This window comes from Chenopodium quinoa, unplaced genomic scaffold, assembly GCF_001683475.1.
Source record: "Chenopodium quinoa cultivar QQ74 unplaced genomic scaffold, ASM168347v1, whole genome shotgun sequence".
NCBI classification, from domain to species: Eukaryota; Viridiplantae; Streptophyta; class Magnoliopsida; order Caryophyllales; family Amaranthaceae; genus Chenopodium; species Chenopodium quinoa.
In genome coordinates, this window is record NW_018744878.1 from 1,792,279 (window position 1) to 1,812,231 (window position 19,953).

The 19,953-nt window shown below is 41.6% G+C and overlaps 1 protein-coding gene across 3 annotated transcripts; it reads left to right on the forward strand.

Annotated features, from left to right (window-relative positions):
* The first annotated feature begins 279 nt into the window (after positions 1-279).
* LOC110705447 (F-box/kelch-repeat protein At3g06240-like) lies at positions 280-19,464 on the forward strand. Of its 3 annotated transcripts, XR_002508077.1 has the most exons (5): positions 280-584; positions 881-941; positions 14,351-14,489; positions 15,201-15,312; positions 17,338-19,464. XR_002508077.1 is itself a non-coding variant. In XM_021883316.1 (2 exons), exon 2 carries the CDS (start codon positions 17,756-17,758, stop codon positions 18,407-18,409), a length of 654 nt encoding a protein of 217 aa, XP_021739008.1. In that variant the 5' UTR covers positions 14,951-15,312; positions 17,338-17,755; the 3' UTR covers positions 18,410-19,464. The 3 variants fall into 3 exon arrangements, 1 of the variants encoding a protein (XP_021739008.1); XR_002508076.1 differs by lacking the exon at positions 280-584 and having other exon boundaries at positions 595-941; XM_021883316.1 differs by lacking the exons at positions 280-584; positions 881-941; positions 14,351-14,489 and having other exon boundaries at positions 14,951-15,312.
* The last annotated feature ends 489 nt before the right edge of the window (positions 19,465-19,953 follow it).

Below are 19,953 nucleotides of genomic sequence, written 5' to 3' on the forward strand. Positions count from 1 at the left end.
GAATTATGGTCCCTAAACTAATGCTGACTAGGCTAAGTCCCTAAACTATTTGATCATAAAACACCACTCAAGCCTCAAGGTGGTTGAGGGACCAAAAATGCACATACAAAAGTCGAGGGACTAAAAGTGCACAAATACAACAGTTTAGGGACTGTATTTGTGCTTTACTCTATTGATATGTACAGATGGTGACCTGGCTAAGGTAACGGAAAATTTAGGACGTTAGAAAGGCCTAAATTTAGGACTCGTAGTCAATTTGGCCATTTGAAGAGATGACAGAGCTCGCAACAGAAAAGTCAATTTGGTCAGCATACAAGTTTGCCATTTGTGACACTAAGATACATACAAATTCGCCATTGTTGTACAAGCTTGCTCTGAAAAACCTCCAAAAATTCTTCGAATTTGATTTGATTTCATTTGAAATTGATTTGGTTTCAATTGAATTGAATTTGATTAGACTGACTTAGGTTTAGAAAGAAATAAATTGAATTGATTTGATAAAATTGAAGTAATGAATTTTATTTTATTAGGCTGACTATCTGTTGTCTGATTTTTTTTATAAACTCTTCCGATTGGATGATCAGGTTTACTCTCTCTTTCTTTCATCTTTCTCATTTTGCTTCAGATTTCAGTTAATTAGTTGAAATTACTATATGTTAAAACGTTTGATTAGAAAATTGTGAATATTAGTGGAAATTTTCTTTATACTGCTTTAAGTTTTGTTTGCATGAATTAATGGTAAATTTTAATGAATTTTGCATGTAATTTTACTCAAAATGATGCTGTATATCTTCTATATAGTTATGTTTAAGAATGTTAAAGTTATGACTGTGAATTTTATGTTGAACTAATCTAATTACGTAGTATATGTTTTGTGTAGATGGAAAGAGATGCTATGAAAGGCCTTGGATGCTATTGAAGTAGTTACATTTGACTATCTTGTGAGTTCAATCTCTTTAATTTTGAAAATCGAAAGGGCTTTACAGATTTGATTTCATCAGTTTTTTCGATTTCGAGGCCTGTTGTTTTGGGGTTTTCTGATGTCCTGCGGGAGAGCTACAATTCCGAGACTGGAACCGGACGCCTGTACCTGCAAAATAACGGAGACTCCTGAGAGCTCCGCCTCCAACGGTCAAGTTAGTACCTGATTAAGGAGTAATTAATACAGAAATTAAAGTAATAAGGTCTCTCTAGGTGAGAGTATTTAATGTAGGTAATCTGCTTTGCTAGCGAGATCAGCCGGTTATTAGTGTGTTCCGTAATGTTTCTCCTTTGTTCTGTTAATTATTCCGTCCCTTGATTAATGAGGATTAATCGAGTATTTATAGCCTTGGGAAGCGTGCAACTCTCTAGGTTTAAGGTAAACCTAGGGCCGATCGGGCTTCTAGACTGAAATGGGCCTTGATGGCCGGTTGTCCCATTTGGCATGGGTGGACACGTGGCGTGTCTTAAGTGGTCCGTGGAGGACGCGTGGCGGAACCTGGTTGGTCCACTTGTCAAACGGTGCTTGGTGGATAAAAATCCCCTAATCATTTGCCCCTCACAGGTGGCACGCGACTGGTCACGTGTCGCCTGTGACAGGCGTCGCACGGTGACAGGCGACGGCCCGTTACAGGTGTCACCTTGCAGACGGCCGGGAGATTCTCCCGCCCAAATTTGAATTCGGAAGCGACCCTTCGCCTTCTCATTTTGCCTATAAAAGGAAGTGCTGACTTCGGTCATTTTCACATTTGAGAATTTTTGCGAGAACATTCGGACCCCTGAACCTGATCTGACATTTTCGGACTTTTTCTGCCTACCGCCTGTTCTGACAAGCCGACTGACCCGAACTTTCAGGACTTCATCAACTGTCATCCGTTCAGGTAACTCAGTTCTCTTACTCTTAATTTTCTTTTTATTTTTTGAAATGGCACCATGGAAGCACACGACACGCCCTAAGTTAGTGATCAGCCGGTCACCGGGGACGGCTGAATCTAGGACTAGGAGTGCCGCCTGCCCTTTTCTGGACCCATCTTTGCCCTTTATACAAAGTCCGACTGAATCTGTGTCTATGCAGAACGTGATGGCCAGAACAAAAAAGACTGCTAGAATATCAAACTCAGACGGCTCCTCCCAAAGGGTACTCCTTAGCGAAACATCTGACCAGGCGCCAGATGTGGAACGAGGCGACTGTCAAGCTGACAGTTCTGAGAGAGGGACCAAGGTGTTCCCTTCTCATCTAACCGTGGACATGTCTAATTTACCTTCTGCTCCTTCTAAGGGAGAGGAGGCGGGCCCCTCTAGGAGAGGGGAGGAGTCGTCCTCTTCGGACTCGTCAGGGGACGAGTCCGATTCCAGCTCTTCTGACCATAGTTCTTCTGACCATAGTTCTTCTGACTCAGAAGAAAAACATAACCGCCTACAAGAGGCGAGAAGTTCCCATGCAGTGGAGAAGGGGGATAATTGGGCAGAGCCGTCCGCCTCTTACAGAGAGGAAAACACCCCCTACTACTGCAGGGTGCCCCGGGGCCGGATCGCAACCATGCGAGACAACGTGGCGAGCTTTATTGCTAACCACAAAATGAGCCCGGAGTATTTACTGTTTGTGCCGGATCCAGAAGATACTGTCGTCTGGCCGGCTGGTACCAGCTATGGTGACGGCTGTTTTGGCTGCTATGTGGCGGCCATCAAAGCTGGTCTGCGCTTCCCATTACATCCGGCTGTTCAGCGGATTTTAGATGGGTATGATCTGGGGTTATGGCAGTTAGCCCCCAACTCTTGGGTAAACGTACTCGGCTATGTGGCCGGGTGCGAACTGAACGGGGTGGAGCCAAGTTTTGAGGCTTTCGCCCACATGAACTATCTCAGCCGGACCCCTAAGTCGGGAGGTACCGGCTGGTATCAACTAACAAGCCACAGGGGTTACCTCATGACGAGAGGTAAGGCAAACAAATGGAAGGATTGGCGGAACACCTTCCTTATTATCGAGAGTTCAGACACGGAGCTGAACAAACGTTTTAACAAGTGGAACAGGGATCCGCCTCTTCTTGCAGGCGGCCGCAGCATGCCGCCTGTTCCCCCAAAGGCTAAAAGAGAGATCCTAGACAAAGGACTCTTCAAAGTAGAGACTAGGGTGAACTCTACTTCAGGGGTACGAGAGCAAGTACCCCTACACTGCGTCCCGAGCTTCAAGTGGCTCTATGATGAGTACTTCTTGGCCGCCTGTGGCCTCGGCAGTCGGTGCTCTAGAGGTAGCCGGCCTGACGAATACTCTGTTTTCTCACGCCTTGTTTACTTGGGATTTTTACTAACTTTGCTGTTTATTTCTTTCAGCCGACGCCATGAGTAAAATAACAGCATCTAAGACTGCGGCGGCCATGCTGCGGGTTTCGCTAATGAAGCAGTCGTACGCCGACTCCCCCAGCAAGGAAGCACCCTTGGTAAGCTTTGAAAACTCTTCCCCTTTAAGTTGTATTATGCATATACTAACTCTTTTTGTTTTCAGTCTGGCACTCCAAGGGCTTCTTCCTCGCAACAGCCGGACCCCAAGGCCCGGAGAACGACTGTTGCAAGCTCTCCTGGGTCTTCCAGGAAAACAGTGGCGGCTGAGAAGCAGCCGGCCACTTCTTCAAAAACCCAGGCGGGGCCGCCTAGATGTATGGACACTTGCTTGTAAAAACTCACTCTTGCTTCCTTCTTGATTAGGTCTAACTTGTTTTTCCTTCTGCTTAATGCAGCCGGCCCCCAGGGACTTGACTTGGTTGAGGTAGCCAAGTCAATGGTTAAAGTAGTTCCTCCCTCTGACAGGGAGGCGGTCAAGGGTGCCGGCACCCTTGACCTCGATGGAATTTCGGGGATCCTAGCTGAGGTATACCCTTTTGAAGTTCCAGGACGCCTGTTAACCCTTATGATTGGAAACTGACGCCTGTTTTTCTTTGTACTTAGGCCCTGCTCCGAGTCAACAGCCTTCGCAAGCCGATTGATCGGAAAAACAAAGAGGTAAAGGCCGCAAAGGCTATGGCCGCCTCCAGCTGTGATAAAGCAATGTTTCAAATTGCCCAAAATGAAGTACTGACCATTGATCTTCTTTATTATCAGGCGCAGGCGACCGCCGCTGTTCGGGCTCAGCTAGAGGCGGCCCAAAAGAAGGTTGACGAGCTGGAGGGGACCGTCACCAAATTTAAAGCCGAGCTGAAACCCCTTCGCCAGAAAATGCACTCTTACGAAGCCATGGAGAAATCTTTGGCTAACGTAAAAGAACGCCTGGTGAACCAGGAGAAGAGTCTTACCCAAGAGCTCTCGGACAAGGCCGAGCAAGAAAAACAAGAGCTCGTCCGGGAGATGGTGGAAGACTCCGCCCAAATCCAACGCATGACCTGGGAACGACTGTTCCCCAGTGCCGACTTTGCCTCATGGGAAAGAACGTACCGCCAGTGTTCGGAAATATATAATCAACAGATCCTGGCGGCTGCTGAAGAAGAGGCGATGGACGTTGCGTTGGAGGAGGAAGAGCCTGTTGTGGCGCTTGTGCCACTTGGGGGAAAGGCATCAAAAGATGATGCAGCGAAGGCCGAGTCCAGCAAGAAGAGTGCTGACCAGGCGGCTGCTGCTGATACTGAACTGCCCCCTTCTTAAGCTTTAAGTATATTTTTTCTTTCCACGGCCTGCGTGCCGTTTGCTTTGTAATTACCCGGCCAGGGGGCCGGGGTTTTGAATATTCTGCTGGTCTTTTATGGCCGGCTCATTTTAATCAAATTTTTTGTTTTTGTTCAAATTTGTCTAAGTATTTGAAATTTGCTCACTAGACAGACTGTTGTGTATGGCCGAACGTTAAGACAGGTACAAATAGTAAGTATGCCGCCTATGCCCCTGGACGACTGGTTGTCTGTTTCCAGGATAGATGATCAGTCGGCCATTTAATCAATCGGTATTCGAACTCTTTATTCAATTTGACCAAGTAAATAGAATTACCAAGTAGCCAAGGAATTTAAGTAGGAAAACAAGCGGCGGGTACCGGTTGTTTCCCTTTATTGCCAATGTTGGCCTCTAATTTGTTATTTGTTAACCTAGCAAGAGTATTGGTTGAGAGCCTTTGTTTATTAAAAACAAGTGGACGACTCGTACCTTTTAGGCTCAGTACTAAGTTTGAGTGACTATTAAGTTAACATAGGAGTTACTTAGTCTTCGTCACAATCTTGATTGAGTAGTAAAGGTATCAGGCGGCGTAGGCCGGCTAGACCCCTTGATTTACCAATGTTTGTTGGCTATTTACTCAATAGGTTATCCAGTAGGAATAGGGGTTCGAGTGCCCTTGTTTGTATAAAACAGGCGGACGACTCAAACTTTTTAGGTTCCATACCAAATTTGAAGGAGTGACTATGAGTTAACTTTGGAGTTACTCAGTCGCCGTCACTTTTGTTTGAGAAGTAGAGGTACCAGGCGGCGTAGGCCGGCTAGACCCCTTGATTCGCCAATGTTTGTTGGCTATTAACTCAATAGGTACCCCCTGCATTTATCCCAAGTAATACAGGCGGTCATCTGACTCAGATGTCAACTGCTACCACTGGTTTGGTTAGTGATAGAGTTATCCTTGTCTCAAAAACGGCTACGTGGTTGCCCTTTGGGACAGTCGTATAGGTGCCGTGTAATTAGTTTATAGAACAATGTTCCACCCAAAAGGGAGCTGCTCTCTGCGACGAATTTCATCCGAATGGATGCCGCCGGACGCCTGCTATAATGTTGGGACAGGTCGGATTAGTTTTTAAAAGTTAGATCAGTTGACTAGGCGCCTGGTCTGATCATTCGGCCGGTGGCCTTGGTAAGTTCTTGGTGAACGTAGGTGCTAAGTCAAAGAAGGGTAGCCGCCTGTTAGGCACAGGGTCGGCCAGGCCCTAATCTTTTTAGCTAAGTATTGTGAGTAAAATACTCAATGGAGAGTAGCCGACTGTAAAGGTACAGACGGCATGCCCCTCTGATGATAGAGTGAAAAAACTCAATGGAGAGTAGCCGACTGTAAAGGAACAGACGGCATGCCCCTCTGAAGATAGAGTGAAAAAACTCAATGGAGAGTAGCCGACTGTAAAGGTACAGACGGCATGCCCCTCTGAAGATAGAGTGAAAAAACTCAATGGAGAGTAGCCGACTGTAAAGGTACAGACGGCATGCCCCTCTGAAGATAGAGTGAAAAAACTCAATGGAGAGTAGCCGACTGTAAAGGTACAGACGGCATGCCCCTCTGAAGATAGAGTGAAAAAACTCAATGGAGAGTAGCCGACTGTAAAGGTACAGACGGCATGCCCCTCGTAATACAAAATTGAATAGTAAGTGCCAACTTTATTAAGTAGCTCTTTACTTTACATCATTCAAAAGAAATATTTCTTAAGGTTATCTACATTCCAAGTTCGAGGCAACGGTTGTCCGTCTGGTGTTTCCAGACGGTAGGTACCGTCCCTGACTTCCGCATAGATTCGGTAGGGTCCTTCCCAGTTGGGAGTTAGTTTGCCAGACTCGTTAGCCCTACCAACTGCTTCCATTTTTCTAAGTACAAAGTCCCCTACTTTGAGTGGACGCCTGTGCACTTTTTTGTTGTATGATCTAGTCATTCTCAGGCGGTAGATTTCATGGCGCAAAACAGCATTGCCCCTCTTTTCAGGAAGTGAGTCTAATGCCAGGCGCATAGCTTCCCAGTTTGCCTCTTCGTCATATAGCATTACTCGAAGAGTCGGCTCGTAGTGTTCTATTGGAAGAACAGCTTCTGCACCATAAGTTAGGAGGAATGGAGTTTCTCCAGTCGCCCCTTTTTCAGTCGTCCTAATGGCCCAAAGAACATGTGGTAGTTCATCTGCCCATAGGCCGCCTGCTCGTTCAATTTTTTTCTTGAGACCGTCTGAGATGATTTTATTAAAGGCTTCTACCTGGCCGTTTGCTTGTGGACGGCCGACAGATGCAAAGTAATGTCCAATTCCTTGGTCTCCCAACCAGCTTTTGAGAACAGGCGTCTCAAATTGGGGACCATTATCAAAAACCATAGACATGGGAACCCCGAACCGAGTGATGACGTTTTTCCAAATGAATGAAATTACATCTTTCGTCTTGATTCCCTTTACAGCCTCCGCCTCTACCCATTTAGTGAAGTAGTCAACGGCAACAAGTATATACCTTCTGCCGCCTGTAGCAGGCGTATATGGACCCAGAATGTCCATGCCCCACTTAGCAAACGGTAGTGGGCTGTGAATGGTAGTGAGGTCAGTAGCCGGACGGTGAATTAATTTGCCAAACCTTTGGCACTTGTCACATTTTTTCACCATCTCCATTGCATCTGCTTCCAAAGTAGGCCAAAAGTAGCCCTGCCGCCTTGCCCTTTGAGCAAGCATCCTACCACCTATATGGGAAGCACAGAAACCAGAGTGAAGATCATCTAGTATCTCTCGTCCCTTTTCAGGAGTAACACACTTTAAGAAGGGTTGAAGGTGCCCCCTCTTGTGCAGTTCCCCCTGTATCATTTCAAAACAGGAGGCTCGTTTTTTCAGTGATGCCGCCTGTTGAGGATCATCCGGCAGTGTACCGTTTGTCAGATATGCCCTGATTGAATCCATCCAGGTTGAGCTTCTGTCTAGAATTCCAATAGGATTTTCCTCGATGCTTCTCTTCTCCATTACTTCCCAAAACACAGTTCGAGGAGTATCGGAGGAGGCGGATGATGCTAATTTCGAGAGTGCATCTGCCTGGTTGTTTTCTGATCTCGGTACTTGGATCAGATGGAAATCCTCAAGGGAGCCGACTGCTTGTCGGACCGCCTGTAAATATTTGATCATGGCCGGATGTGTTGCTTCGTATTCGCCATTGTACTGACTCACTATCAGTTGTGAATCAGAACAGGCGTCTATTTTCCTTGCCCCGGCCGCCTTACACATGCGGATCCCGGCTAGTAAAGCTTCATATTCTGCCTCATTGTTTGAAGCCTGGAAACTGAAGCGTAGAGCATACTCGAACCTGTCGCCCTCTGGAGATTGACATACGACGCCTGCTCCACAACCGTTTGAAGTAGAGCTTCCGTCCACATATACCTTCCAGACTTGGTCTGGAACTTGAGAGTCAGGAGGACGAGTCATCTCTACAATAAAGTCAGCAAAGGCTTGCCCCTTCACTGCTTTTCTAGGCTCGAAAGTAACTTCGAGACTCTGCATTTCTATGGCCCATTTGATCATTCGTCCGGAGGACTCCATGGTGGTAAGGGGCCGTTTGATCGGTTGGTCGGTATACACGACGACTGCATGTGCCAGAAAGTAGGGCTTCAATTTTTTAACAGCCATGAAGAGTGCAAGACCAAATTTCTCCACTAGGGGATACCTCAACTCGGCATTTTTCAGTACGTGACTGACAAAGTAGACCGGAAGTTGACAGCCGTCCCTTTCAGCAAGGAGCACCGCGCTTAACGCATGATCAGAGACGGCCAGGTACATGTAGAGATTTTCTTTGGGCAAAGGGCTGACCAGCCTTGGCAAGGAATGCAAGTGAACCTTTAATTTCTGGAAGGCGGCCTCAGCATCCGGCCCCCATTCAAACCTTGCCTTTTTCTTAATTGCCTGGAAAAAGTATAGGCATTTGTCGCCTGATCGGCTTAGAAATCTTCCCAAGGCCGCCAGACAACCTGTTAACTTCTGAACCTCTCGGACGGTACGAGGCGACTGCATGTCAATGACCGCCTGTACCTTCTCAGGGTTCGCCTCTATTCCTCTCTGGTTGATAAGGAATCCGAGAAATTTCCCAGACTCAACTCCAAATACACATTTCTTGGGATTGAGCATGACATGGTGCCGCCTGAGTGTGGCGAAAGTTTCTCGGAGGTCCGTCAGATGATCTTTCTGAAGTTTAGTCTTAACAATCATATCATCAATGTATGCCTCGACGTTTCTCCCAATCTGATCAAAGAACACTGTGTTTATCATTCGTTGGAATGTAGCCGGGGCATTCTTAAGACCAAACGGCATGACCGTATAACAGTATAATCCCTGATCAGTGACGAAGGCCGTCTTCTCCTGATCTTTCTTCCACAAAGGAATTTGATGAAAACCAGAATAGGCGTCCATAAAACTCATCAAGGCATGGCCGGCTGTTGAGTCGACCAGGTTATCAATTTTGGGCAGAGGGTAACTGTCTTTGGGGCACGCCTTGTTCAAGTCTGTGTAGTCTACACACATTCGCCAGGTGCCATTCGGCTTTTTAACAAGTACCACATTTGCAACCCAATCTGGGAAGTAACATTGCCGAATGAACCCTGCATCAAGTAATTTTTTGACTTCGGCGGCGGCCGCCTGACCTCTTTCTTCACCATGGTTCCGCTTCTTTTGCCGTACCGGCTTCTTTTTCGGATCCACAGCGAGTTTGTGTACTGCCAGATCAGGACTAATGCCTGGCATTTCATGGACTTCAAATGCAAAGATGTCCTTGTATTCTTTCAACAGGTTGTGAAAGTCATCACCAAGGTTTCTCAGAGCAGTCGTCCCAACTTTGACTGTTCGGTCAGGGCGGGAGTCGTCTAATATCAGGTCCGTATGCTCACCAGCCGGCTGAGGGCGGAACTCATCCGGCCGGTCCTCTGCCAATGATTGCTATTTTCTTGCCTTTCTGGCGGACTCTGTCTGGGACGCCTTTCTTTTTCTGTCGCCTGTTTCTTGAACAGGCGCACTTTCCTTGACATTGTCAAGGTCTGTTTTTTCTCCACTTGACCCAGTGGCCTTAGCAGTGGGTTTGACATCCGAGAGATAGCACTCTCGGGCCATCCTCTGATCTCCCCTTAGGGAGCCGACTGTTCCATTGTCCCTTTCAAACTTAAGCAGCATAAGTGACGGGATTATAACAGCCTTGGCACTATTCAGGGTTGGGCGACCCAGAATCATGTTGTAGGCAGAGAGTTCCTCTACAACTAGGAATCGGACTACCATGTGTCGTCCTTCCCCTTTTTCGCCCAGGCGGACGGGTAGATCAACTCGTCCCAGTGGGTGGACGACTCCTCCTCCAAACCCTATTAAAGGGTGGGAGGCCGGATGTATGCAGTCCGTCTGATATTTCAGTTTTGACAGACATTTGCTGCTGATGAGATCTGAAGAGCTCCCAGTATCTATGAGGATTCGACCAACTCTCTGGTTGGCCACTTTACATTCAATAACGAGAGGGTCGTCATGCGGCCCCCTTATTCCTCCTAGATCCTCTTCAGTGATGACAATCTCAGGAAATGTATATTTGGACGGTCGTTCTTGGTGAACGGAATTTACATCTAACCGCCTTATATTATCTTTGTTGCCCCTAATAGTGGGGCCGCCTCCTGAGAAGCCGCCTGCAATGGTGTAGACGACTGCATCATCTGTATCGGAACTGTCGGCCTGTTGATTCTTTTTGGCCGACTGCTTTTTTGAGGAAGTATTCCCCGTAGATTTCTTGACATAAGTGTCAAGATCACCTTGATCAGCCAAGCGGTCTAGGTACCGCATGAGACTAATGCAGTCGTTGGTGTGATGACCAATGTCGTCATGATAAGCACAGATTTTGTCTTGGTTCCGGTTGCTCGCAGAACCCTTCATGGGGAGCGGTTTCTCAATTGAGAGCCGTCCCTTTATTTCTTTTAGGATAAACTGGTTATCCTTGTTAAACACATACTTTGGGGAGTATGGTTTGAATTCCTTTTTCTTCTTGGCCGGCTGTTTAGAGGAATCAGCCGCCCAGACCCCTTTTCTTTTTTCATCTTTGTTGGACGACTGTTTCTGTCGTCCTTCTCTATTGTCGAACCTCTTCCCGTCCGACTGTTTCATTGTACACAGATCAGTCGCCTGTATATAGGCTTCTGCTTCAATCAAGGCCTCTTGAAGAGTCGCCACCCTTTTTCGAACTAAATCAAATTTGAAGGTAGACCCGTCTTTGAGACCTCTAAAAAAGTCAGTATAAGCTACCTCTTCCGGTAACCCTTGAATCTGTATTCTCATAAGGTTGAACCGCCTGATGTAGGAACGAAGCCCCTCCTTTTCACCCTGCTGAATTGTTCCCAAATCAAGGGTCGTTTTCTTCGCAGGGATGTTCATTGCAAAGTTGGAGGCAAATAAGTAAGCAAGCGTCCTGAAACTGTTTACACAACCAGTCGGCAGGTTGCCGAACCATTGCTGTGCAATTCCCTTGAGAGTTGCTGGGAAACACTTGCACCAAGTGGGATCATCCAACCCTTGAAGGTACATCAGGTTGGTGAATGCCATCAGATGGTCTTCCGGGTTAGTAGTGCCATCATAGGCGCCTACTAAAACATTTTTTACTTTGGCCGGCTGAGCGGCTTCAGTAATTTCCTTGGAGAAGGCCGACGGCTGTTCACCAATTCTAAGCAGCCGTAGCTGCCAGTCCATAGGTTGGACGTTTTTTGCTGCAGGTCCACCAAATGGAGGTGGCTGCATAAAATATTGTTGTTGCGGCACAAATGGTAAATTTGGTACCGCCTGCGCACTATGAAAGCCAGACTGACGGGAGGTGCCGCCTGACTGACTCTCATGGTACGACTGAGTTGGCCTCATCGAGGCATTTCGCAAACTGTCCTGAAAATTTGAAGTAGAAGCCGACTCTGATAATCGGTCACTCTTCTTCTGCTCTAGCAGGTGCCGAGCATCTGTGAACGTTTGCTTTGACCCGTCCGCCTGAATATGACGAACCGGTTTCCTATTTCCCGTAGGATAACGGAGTTTTGTGAAATCAAGAGCAGACGGCTCCCGCTTCTTAGATTTAGGATGGGGAGTCGCCTCTCGCCCTTGAACTGGCTTCCTCTTCAGTGAAGTGGAAGGTTTTTTGGCCGCCTGCTCTTTGACTGAAGCAGGCGGTTTTTTGTTGATCAACTCTTGGATCTCTCCCTTGAATCCCCTCATGAAGGTCATGAGTTCGTTCCTTGTGATCGGAGCAGACCCATCAGTCGGCTGTTGCCGAGCAAGCGGTGTGCCTGCTGGCTCGCTTCCTGTTTGAAGATACTCCCGTTCCCTTATTTCAGTATGACGGGTACGGCGGGCCCTTAGGGTCCCGTCTGGAGCTGTATGAGTTTCAACTTCAAATTCACTTTCGGTATCATGGTCCGACTGAACTTGAGGGTCGTCTAGGGGACGCCTCTCTTCTGGGGTCGGTACAGACTTGGATGCCATCTCTGAAGTACTCTCCCCACAGACGGCGCCAAATGTTTTGGGGTTTTCTGATGTCCTGCGGGAGAGCTACAATTCCGAGACTGGAACCGGACGCCTGTACCTGCAAAATAACGGAGACTCCTGAGAGCTCCGCCTCCAACGGTCAAGTTAGTACCTGATTAAGGAGTAATTAATACAGAAATTAAAGTAATAAGGTCTCTCTAGGTGAGAGTATTTAATGTAGGTAATCTGCTTTGCTAGCGAGATCAGCCGGTTATTAGTGTGTTCCGTAATGTTTCTCCTTTGTTCTGTTAATTATTCCGTCCCTTGATTAATGAGGATTAATCGAGTATTTATAGCCTTGGGAAGCGTGCAACTCTCTAGGTTTAAGGTAAACCTAGGGCCGATCGGGCTTCTAGACTGAAATGGGCCTTGATGGCCGGTTGTCCCATTTGGCATGGGTGGACACGTGGCGTGTCTTAAGTGGTCCGTGGAGGACGCGTGGCGGAACCTGGTTGGTCCACTTGTCAAACGGTGCTTGGTGGATAAAAATCCCCTAATCACCTGTAATGCATTGAGGGTCTCTCTCCTCTTGGTGGTTATCTATGGCTACCTTTACGCCATCATATGACTTCTCTTACTTTTTTTATTTTTTATTTTTTATTTTGTTTTGTTGTTATTTGTTTAAAAATGTGTGTGTATTTGTGTTGAGTTAGTAGGAAATGATCTGACATTTCGTAGATGAATCCTTCAAATTTGAAGTTGATTGTGTGTTGATGATCTGTGTGTAGCATTGGAGCTCGTCGTCTTGAGATCAAGCCTGATCGAACTGTTGATTTAGAATTTTGAAAACAATGTTTTGGAGTATTTGTACAAAAAATTGGGAATCAGCTGTATTAATGCTCACTTTTACGGTTTGAGCTCGGAGTTCTACTTTCCCTCAGCTTAAATTTTATGCCTGCCTTTTTTAGTTTTGGTAGGTTTTTTGGATTTAATTTGGGTTTAATTTTATGTGGGTATGATTGTTTTTTTTATTGATCTGATGTTTTAATTTTCTGGGTCATTTTGTTTTGATGGGTTTGCTTTGATTTTGTTTACTGTTTTGTTCATTTGATTTTATAGCGGTTTAGGTTTTGATTATGGTATCTGTTAATTGCTTGGATCAAGGAATTGTTGTTTTGTTTAGTAATGCAAAGGTAAAAAAAAAAAAGGCATTTAATCATTCCTCTGTTAATTGCTTATGATTTTTCTATATATAACTATAATTGCTTATGTACCTTTTCTTTTGCTTATGCGTCTTCTCCCTTTTGTGTCATTGGGGTTCAAAATATGCAAATTAGCTCCTAAGTTCCAATGTATAAAAATTTAATGTCCGTCTAATTTGCGTCCAAATCTCTAGAGTGGTACTCACATGGCTTTTTAGCTACCTTATTGGCATTAATTAATGCATGTGCTTTGTTAAATTTCATAACTCTTGAATAGTAATGGTGGCAACATACAATAAACACTTTCTGATGTGTTCCAAGATGATGAAATAGGAAATAGGCGTTTTACTCTTTGTAATGTAATTTTGCTGCATGATTTGTTAGATTAAAGTCCATGATGTGAGCAAGGAAATGGATTTGGATCTTTTAAAACAAAACTGTCCGAAGCTTGATGAAAAGATCCCATAAAAATGAAGATTACATACATGACAGGAGCTGAGTTTATTGTGATAGTTTGCTGAGTTTATTCTGACATTTTTTTTAGCAAAAAAGAGAGAGAAGAGCAAGTGAGGTTATTGTGTGATTGTTTTGTTTTGTCTGATTTCGATTTTTGTTTTTGTTAAGGGTAAGATGAACCATAATTTATGAGGTTTTGATGTAATTTAGGTGGAAGTTCTGAGTAGACTTTGAAGTTGCCTCAGAGAACTCCTATTAGACTTGATATTTTTAGTTCTGTGCTCTGTACTACTGATAATTTGAAAACTAAACAGGTTAATATATCAGGTTCTTTGCTATATTTCGGAACTCGTTTACTTTGATTTTTGGTTTTTTTTTTTTTGGTTAAAATTTCAACTTGTGTTTTGCCTTCTGTTGTATATAATGAGAATCCTGTCTTGTCAAGCCCTCATCATGAGTTTTAATCAGTAAGAAAATTTCATGTTTTCTACTTCTCCTAACTATAATCTGAGCATTATATCATATGCTATGAAAAGTATGGTTTTCTAATCTCTACGATTCATACAGGGGGGAAAAACTTTGAGATAGAGTTGGACGTGCAGTCGTGGCTGCTGTGCACAGATTTAGCTGTATTTGTAGGAAAGGTCTTACTTCAATTCTAAATGGTTTAAGCCATCCTGTCTTGGATTTCAGCCTCACCATTCAGGTACTTGTTTCTTCTGGGAGTCGACTTGTATTTTCTGATGAAAGTATTTTGACATATTTGTGATATAATCAGCAACAGAATTTTGAAAAATTACGTAATAAAAGTTTTTAATGCATGTTTACTTTGAGTCAAACAATATGTTTATGTTAATTATAAGCTTTATTCACTAAACAATTCTCTATAAGGTTATTTTGTAATTCCATAAATCAGTATAGTATGTTAAATTATAATGTGGTTGGGTGGCTAAATAATACTTGTATATGTTTGTAATAGTAGAAATCTTTATCATCTAAAATTTTGTTATTTATGATTTATGTAATGTATATTTTTTTCAAACATTAGATTGACATAAATTATTAGGCTAGATAAATAAAGGAGTTTTGTTATTCGGTTTGTGCTTATTTGAGGCAAATCAATCTTAGATTTTATTTTTGGACTATCAAGAAATTGTTTGGGACCGCTTAATAATATTTTTGTTATGTACTAATTACATGTTTTGACCAAGAAAAAAGGATTTATAAATAAGAACGTAATTTATACTTTGTAAATGTGATTTATGTAATTTGGCATTTGTGTAAGGATAAGAAAAAAGAAAATGGTCTGTCAAGGGGTACATCCAGTGATAACAGGGTGTAGAGTTAACATGCATGCATTGTGTTTTTGTGTTGTCTGTCTCACAAATTTATCTTAGCATTCCTCAATATTTTGCAGGTTTTCTGTCAAAATTTGGTGCAGGACTATTCCTATTGGTTCAGGTTATTTTACTATTGGATTTCACTTACACATGCAATGATCCTTGGGTTGAGATTGATGAGCATAAATGGTATACTATTCTAAAACAGGCAGTAAAGCTGTTACTTCTCTTTATATTCTTTTGAATCTTGTCCACCAGGTTCAATATTTTGCCTGTCATTTTTTTTTTTTTTTTTTTTTTTTTTTGTGGCTAAAAATCATTAATTTGATATATAAGAGCTGAGTGACATATTATAATTGAAATATTTGGCACTTTTACTATAAGCTAATTTGTTGCTTAAATTTTCTATGTGCAATTTACGCTGATATTCTCAAGCAAGAACTTTGTATGATTTTTGGAGCCTGATTTGATAATTCTAACAATTGTCTATGGTTTAATTTCACATTATCACATATTTTAACTTTTGTATGTCCAATTAGGGGTCTTCATTGGCAAAGTATTGAAATATTGGTCATATTTACTGAAGTTATGAGATAATTAACAAGCGGATTTGTTGCTAAAAAATTTCCATGTGCAACTTACGTTCATATGAAATAAAGCATGAAGTGTGATGGAGCTAATTCATCACATAGTTCAGTCATTTTTGAATACTAATATGTTGCACCTTTGAGCCTAATTGAGCTCCACTTCTCATTCTAAGTTATTTTAAATTCACATAATTTAGTCATTTTTGAATACTAATATGTTGCACCTTTGAGCCTAATTGAGCTCCACTTCTCATTCTAAGTTATTTTAAATTCACATAATTTAGTCATTTTTAATACCAATTTGATGTCAAGCTCCACTTCCCATTATGTCTTGAACACATGTTTATGCAGAACTGGATATTCAATGAAGTTCCCCTACCAGAATTTACAATTTTTAATGAAGAAAAAAAACCCTTATTTTATCTTGGAACCTCTTTTCCTGCTTCATCTTAAGCAACATCAACTAAAATTTATATATTTGTATAAATTATATTGTGATTTCTGATTTGCTATGCTAAGTCTGGGATACTTGACGATAACTAGATTAGACCTTAAGCAACAAGTATCTCTGATTATAACTATTTGACTGCCTTAAAAGTTTATGAACAAACATGTAAGCCATATTTGTTACTGTTAATTTTCTACGCCATGTTTGAGATCATCTTGATTCCACTAAGGGGCATGAAAACAGATCATTCTAAAACTTTAGTGATGTTTGTATTTTGTGCTCCAATTAGTAATTTGCTTATCATCATGTTTGGGATCCACTTTGTAAATATTATCTTGATCAAGTGTAACTGTCCTTTTCTCCTCTTTCAGACTTTGTTCACTTTGCACATACTTTACGTATCATGGCGTTTTTGTCATACAAATCAAGAGTTTCTGAAGCCTGAATTGTTCTTCCCTCAAACTCATTAGGGTCCACCTGAGCATATAGAGTACATATGATGTTACCTTGTAGTTCTTTGCAGTTTGAATAATAGCTATGGCTCCCTTATATTTGACTTATTAGGCTGAAATAGTGTCTTGATTCGATTACACATTTTAATGCGTAAGACAGTAACGCTTTGTTTGGATAGCAAAGAAGGAAGGAAAAGAAGGGGAGGGAAAATGGAGGAAGGGAAGGGAAAAGAAAGGGAGGAGGAGGTGAGCTCCATTTTCCCTCCAAATCTCTCCAATTTTAGAGAGATTATGGTTATTATAGAGAAAGAAAAAATGGATCCCTCCCTCTCCTTCCCCTTCCCTCCCCCAATCTTTTACCCAAACAAGAGATTTTGTCCCCCTCCATTTCTCTTCTCTTCTTTTCCTTCCATTTCTTCCTATCCAAAAAAAGTGTAAAGGGCATAAGTTTTATGCAGTGTTTACAAAAAGAAGATTAAGGGCGTAAATTTGTACTTAGAATAGGAAAAGAAATGGATAATACTCAACTCAACGTTGTTCTGTATCTGAAAAATCATAGTTAACATCCTTCTTGGAACCCTGGTTGCAATATTACATACTTTGGAGTACCTTTATGCTTTGACCTCTATTTTAGGAGAAATTGGTGCTTAATTGTGTTAAGTGATCAGTATATATTTATGTTTTACTAAAGTTCCTTGTTCTCTCTTTGCTTTCAAATTTGTTTTAGGCATACTTGGCACCAGCTGAAAACAGATTGGGGAAATCATGTAGTCGTCAAGAGTTGTAATATTAGCTTTGAGGTAAGTTGATGATGTGTCATACTTTTATCTTTTTGGTCTTTTGATGCTTTTTATGGAGCTTTAATGTTGAATTTTGTGGAAATTATGTTAGTTAGCTCTTTATTGTAGTTCAATGCTTAGCTTGGGATCTTGATTGATTGAAAAGGGGAAAAACAAAAGTGTTCTTCAATCCCAAGATCGGTTCTTGTTCATTCTACAGATTTGAAATTTCAAGCAATTAATTTTTCTTTTGAGAAGAAATTAATTGGGGTTCAAAATAATTCAGTTGATTTAAATATTGTTGATGAATTGGGTTTTTACAATAAGTTTGATGAAATTGTAAATTTGGGATATTATGTAGACTTAATGGGCTCAAGCAATGGATTAATTTGTCTGTTTTTTTCATCAATTAATGAGGCATGGTGCAATAATTATGTGGTATATAATCCTTGCATTGAATCCCACATTGAAATCAAAGACCACCGTGAATTTGAAGAGAAAGAAATACAATATGGTTTTGGTTATGTTAATCTGCTGGATGATTATGAGATCATCAATATTGATTTTGTGGAGGATATGCAGTACGCTGATATGGTGGTGTCAGTTTATTCTGTAAGGTCAAAACAGTGGAGACATAAGTATGTTGAAAAAACACTAGATTATGACAAACAGCCTTGGGCTTGTAGTAAGTTTGTGGGAGAGTTAATCAAGGAAACACAGTACTGGGGTGTGATTGTAGGCAAGGAAGGGGCACTTAAGAAGTGCATCTTTGCGTTCGATTTGGGTAAAGAAGAATTCAAAATCATGCCGTTGCCTAAACCGAATTTAGGGGATGACGATGGGCTTCGGCGTTTGGGGTTTGGTTTGTGTAATATAAATGATTGTTTGTATGCTTGGGGGAAATATAACGAGGGTTATTTAGAGTTATGGAAGTTTAAAGATGGAGGGGTGGGGGTGGAATCATGGATTAAGCTGTGGGCTTTTAATGTGATGGAGCCAGTTGGGTGTTCAAGATTGTAGGGATTTGTTCTTATTGAATGAATATGGAAAAATTATGATCCTCACCGGTGCAGATGCACTCGTGTTTGCGGACATCAACCACGATCCGCCTGCATCTGTGTATATTGAATGCAAGAAGATCGGTGCAGTGAACTATCTGTTCAGTCTGGTATCACCTACACACCTTTAATTGGCATAAATACATAATGCATACATAGGTTAGGTTTGTATTGTTGTAATATTTCACTAGATAGTCTTCTAACAATTTGTGTAGGAGCAATCTCACATAGAATTTTTAGAGAAGTTTGTGTTGCTTTTATAGTGTTGTGTACTTTTGATGATGTCAACATTATAATTATTTGTTTGTTTCCCACATTGACAAAATAAAATGTAATTGATAGTTTAGTATGGTTTTTAGATGAATAGCTTGCATTATTCTATGTGTTTAATATAGAGAAAAGATAGTTTAGTATGGTTTTTAGATGAATATAATGCTTGCATTATTCTATGTGTTTAATATAGAGAAAAGATTGTGCATGAGCTTAGTATTGAACACTTTGCACGACTGCACGCGCTGCGGTCTGAAATTATTCTTAAGTTGATGTACTGAACTACTGATGTATGGTAGATTGGTAGATGAAAGTTATATTCATGGGCGGATGTAGTGTAGGGGGGTTCAATGGAGCTGTTACTAGTTTTAATTTTTTTTGTGAGTCAAATAATTTGTTGAGTATGTATGGTGCATTGGTAAGGAGCTCACTGTTAGATCAGCGTGTTCCTCCTAAGTCTTGGTTCGATTCTTTCTGCCCTCATTGTCAAATATGTGTTTATTAGGGACTTGGAATCCTCAAATAGAAGAAGATATTGTGTCTCCTATTGACGATGCGGACATTGAGTCGCAAAATTTTAACTTATGTATTAAATATTTAATTGATATATAATCATCGTTTTTTTAATATTTCGAACCCACTGTTCGAAATTCCTGAATACGCCACTGATTATGTTGCATTTAATGTTGGTAGGTGGTGGTTTATGGTTTATAGACCATTCATTTGCAAGTGACGTAATATTAGTCCATTTCGTGTAATTTGACCCTCAAATTGAATCAAACTTTTGAATCTAAAACACAAAAATATAGAAATATTGCTATCATTTCTATTTATTTGAATTTGATTAATAAATACTTCATATAAAATATTAAACATTATAACCTTATTTATAACATAATTTCCTTTTTGTGTGACTTGTAATATTATTGTCAACCTAAAGTAAGACGTTTTGACGAATATATTTACCATAATTTGACACTTATTATTTATACTAGGTTAGATCTCGTGTAATGCACGGTAATTTTTACCATTTATCATTAGTTTAATATTGTGTCGAATTATAAAAATTTAAATGTAATTGCAAAATAAAATTAAAGTTTTGTAATTACAACAAAATAAAAAGAAAATTATATCATACTAAATAAATACTCTAAAAGTTAGGGAGTATTACATACACAACTAATAAAAATTATTATGAATTACATACATTAAAAAGCTATATATATAAAAAAAAAT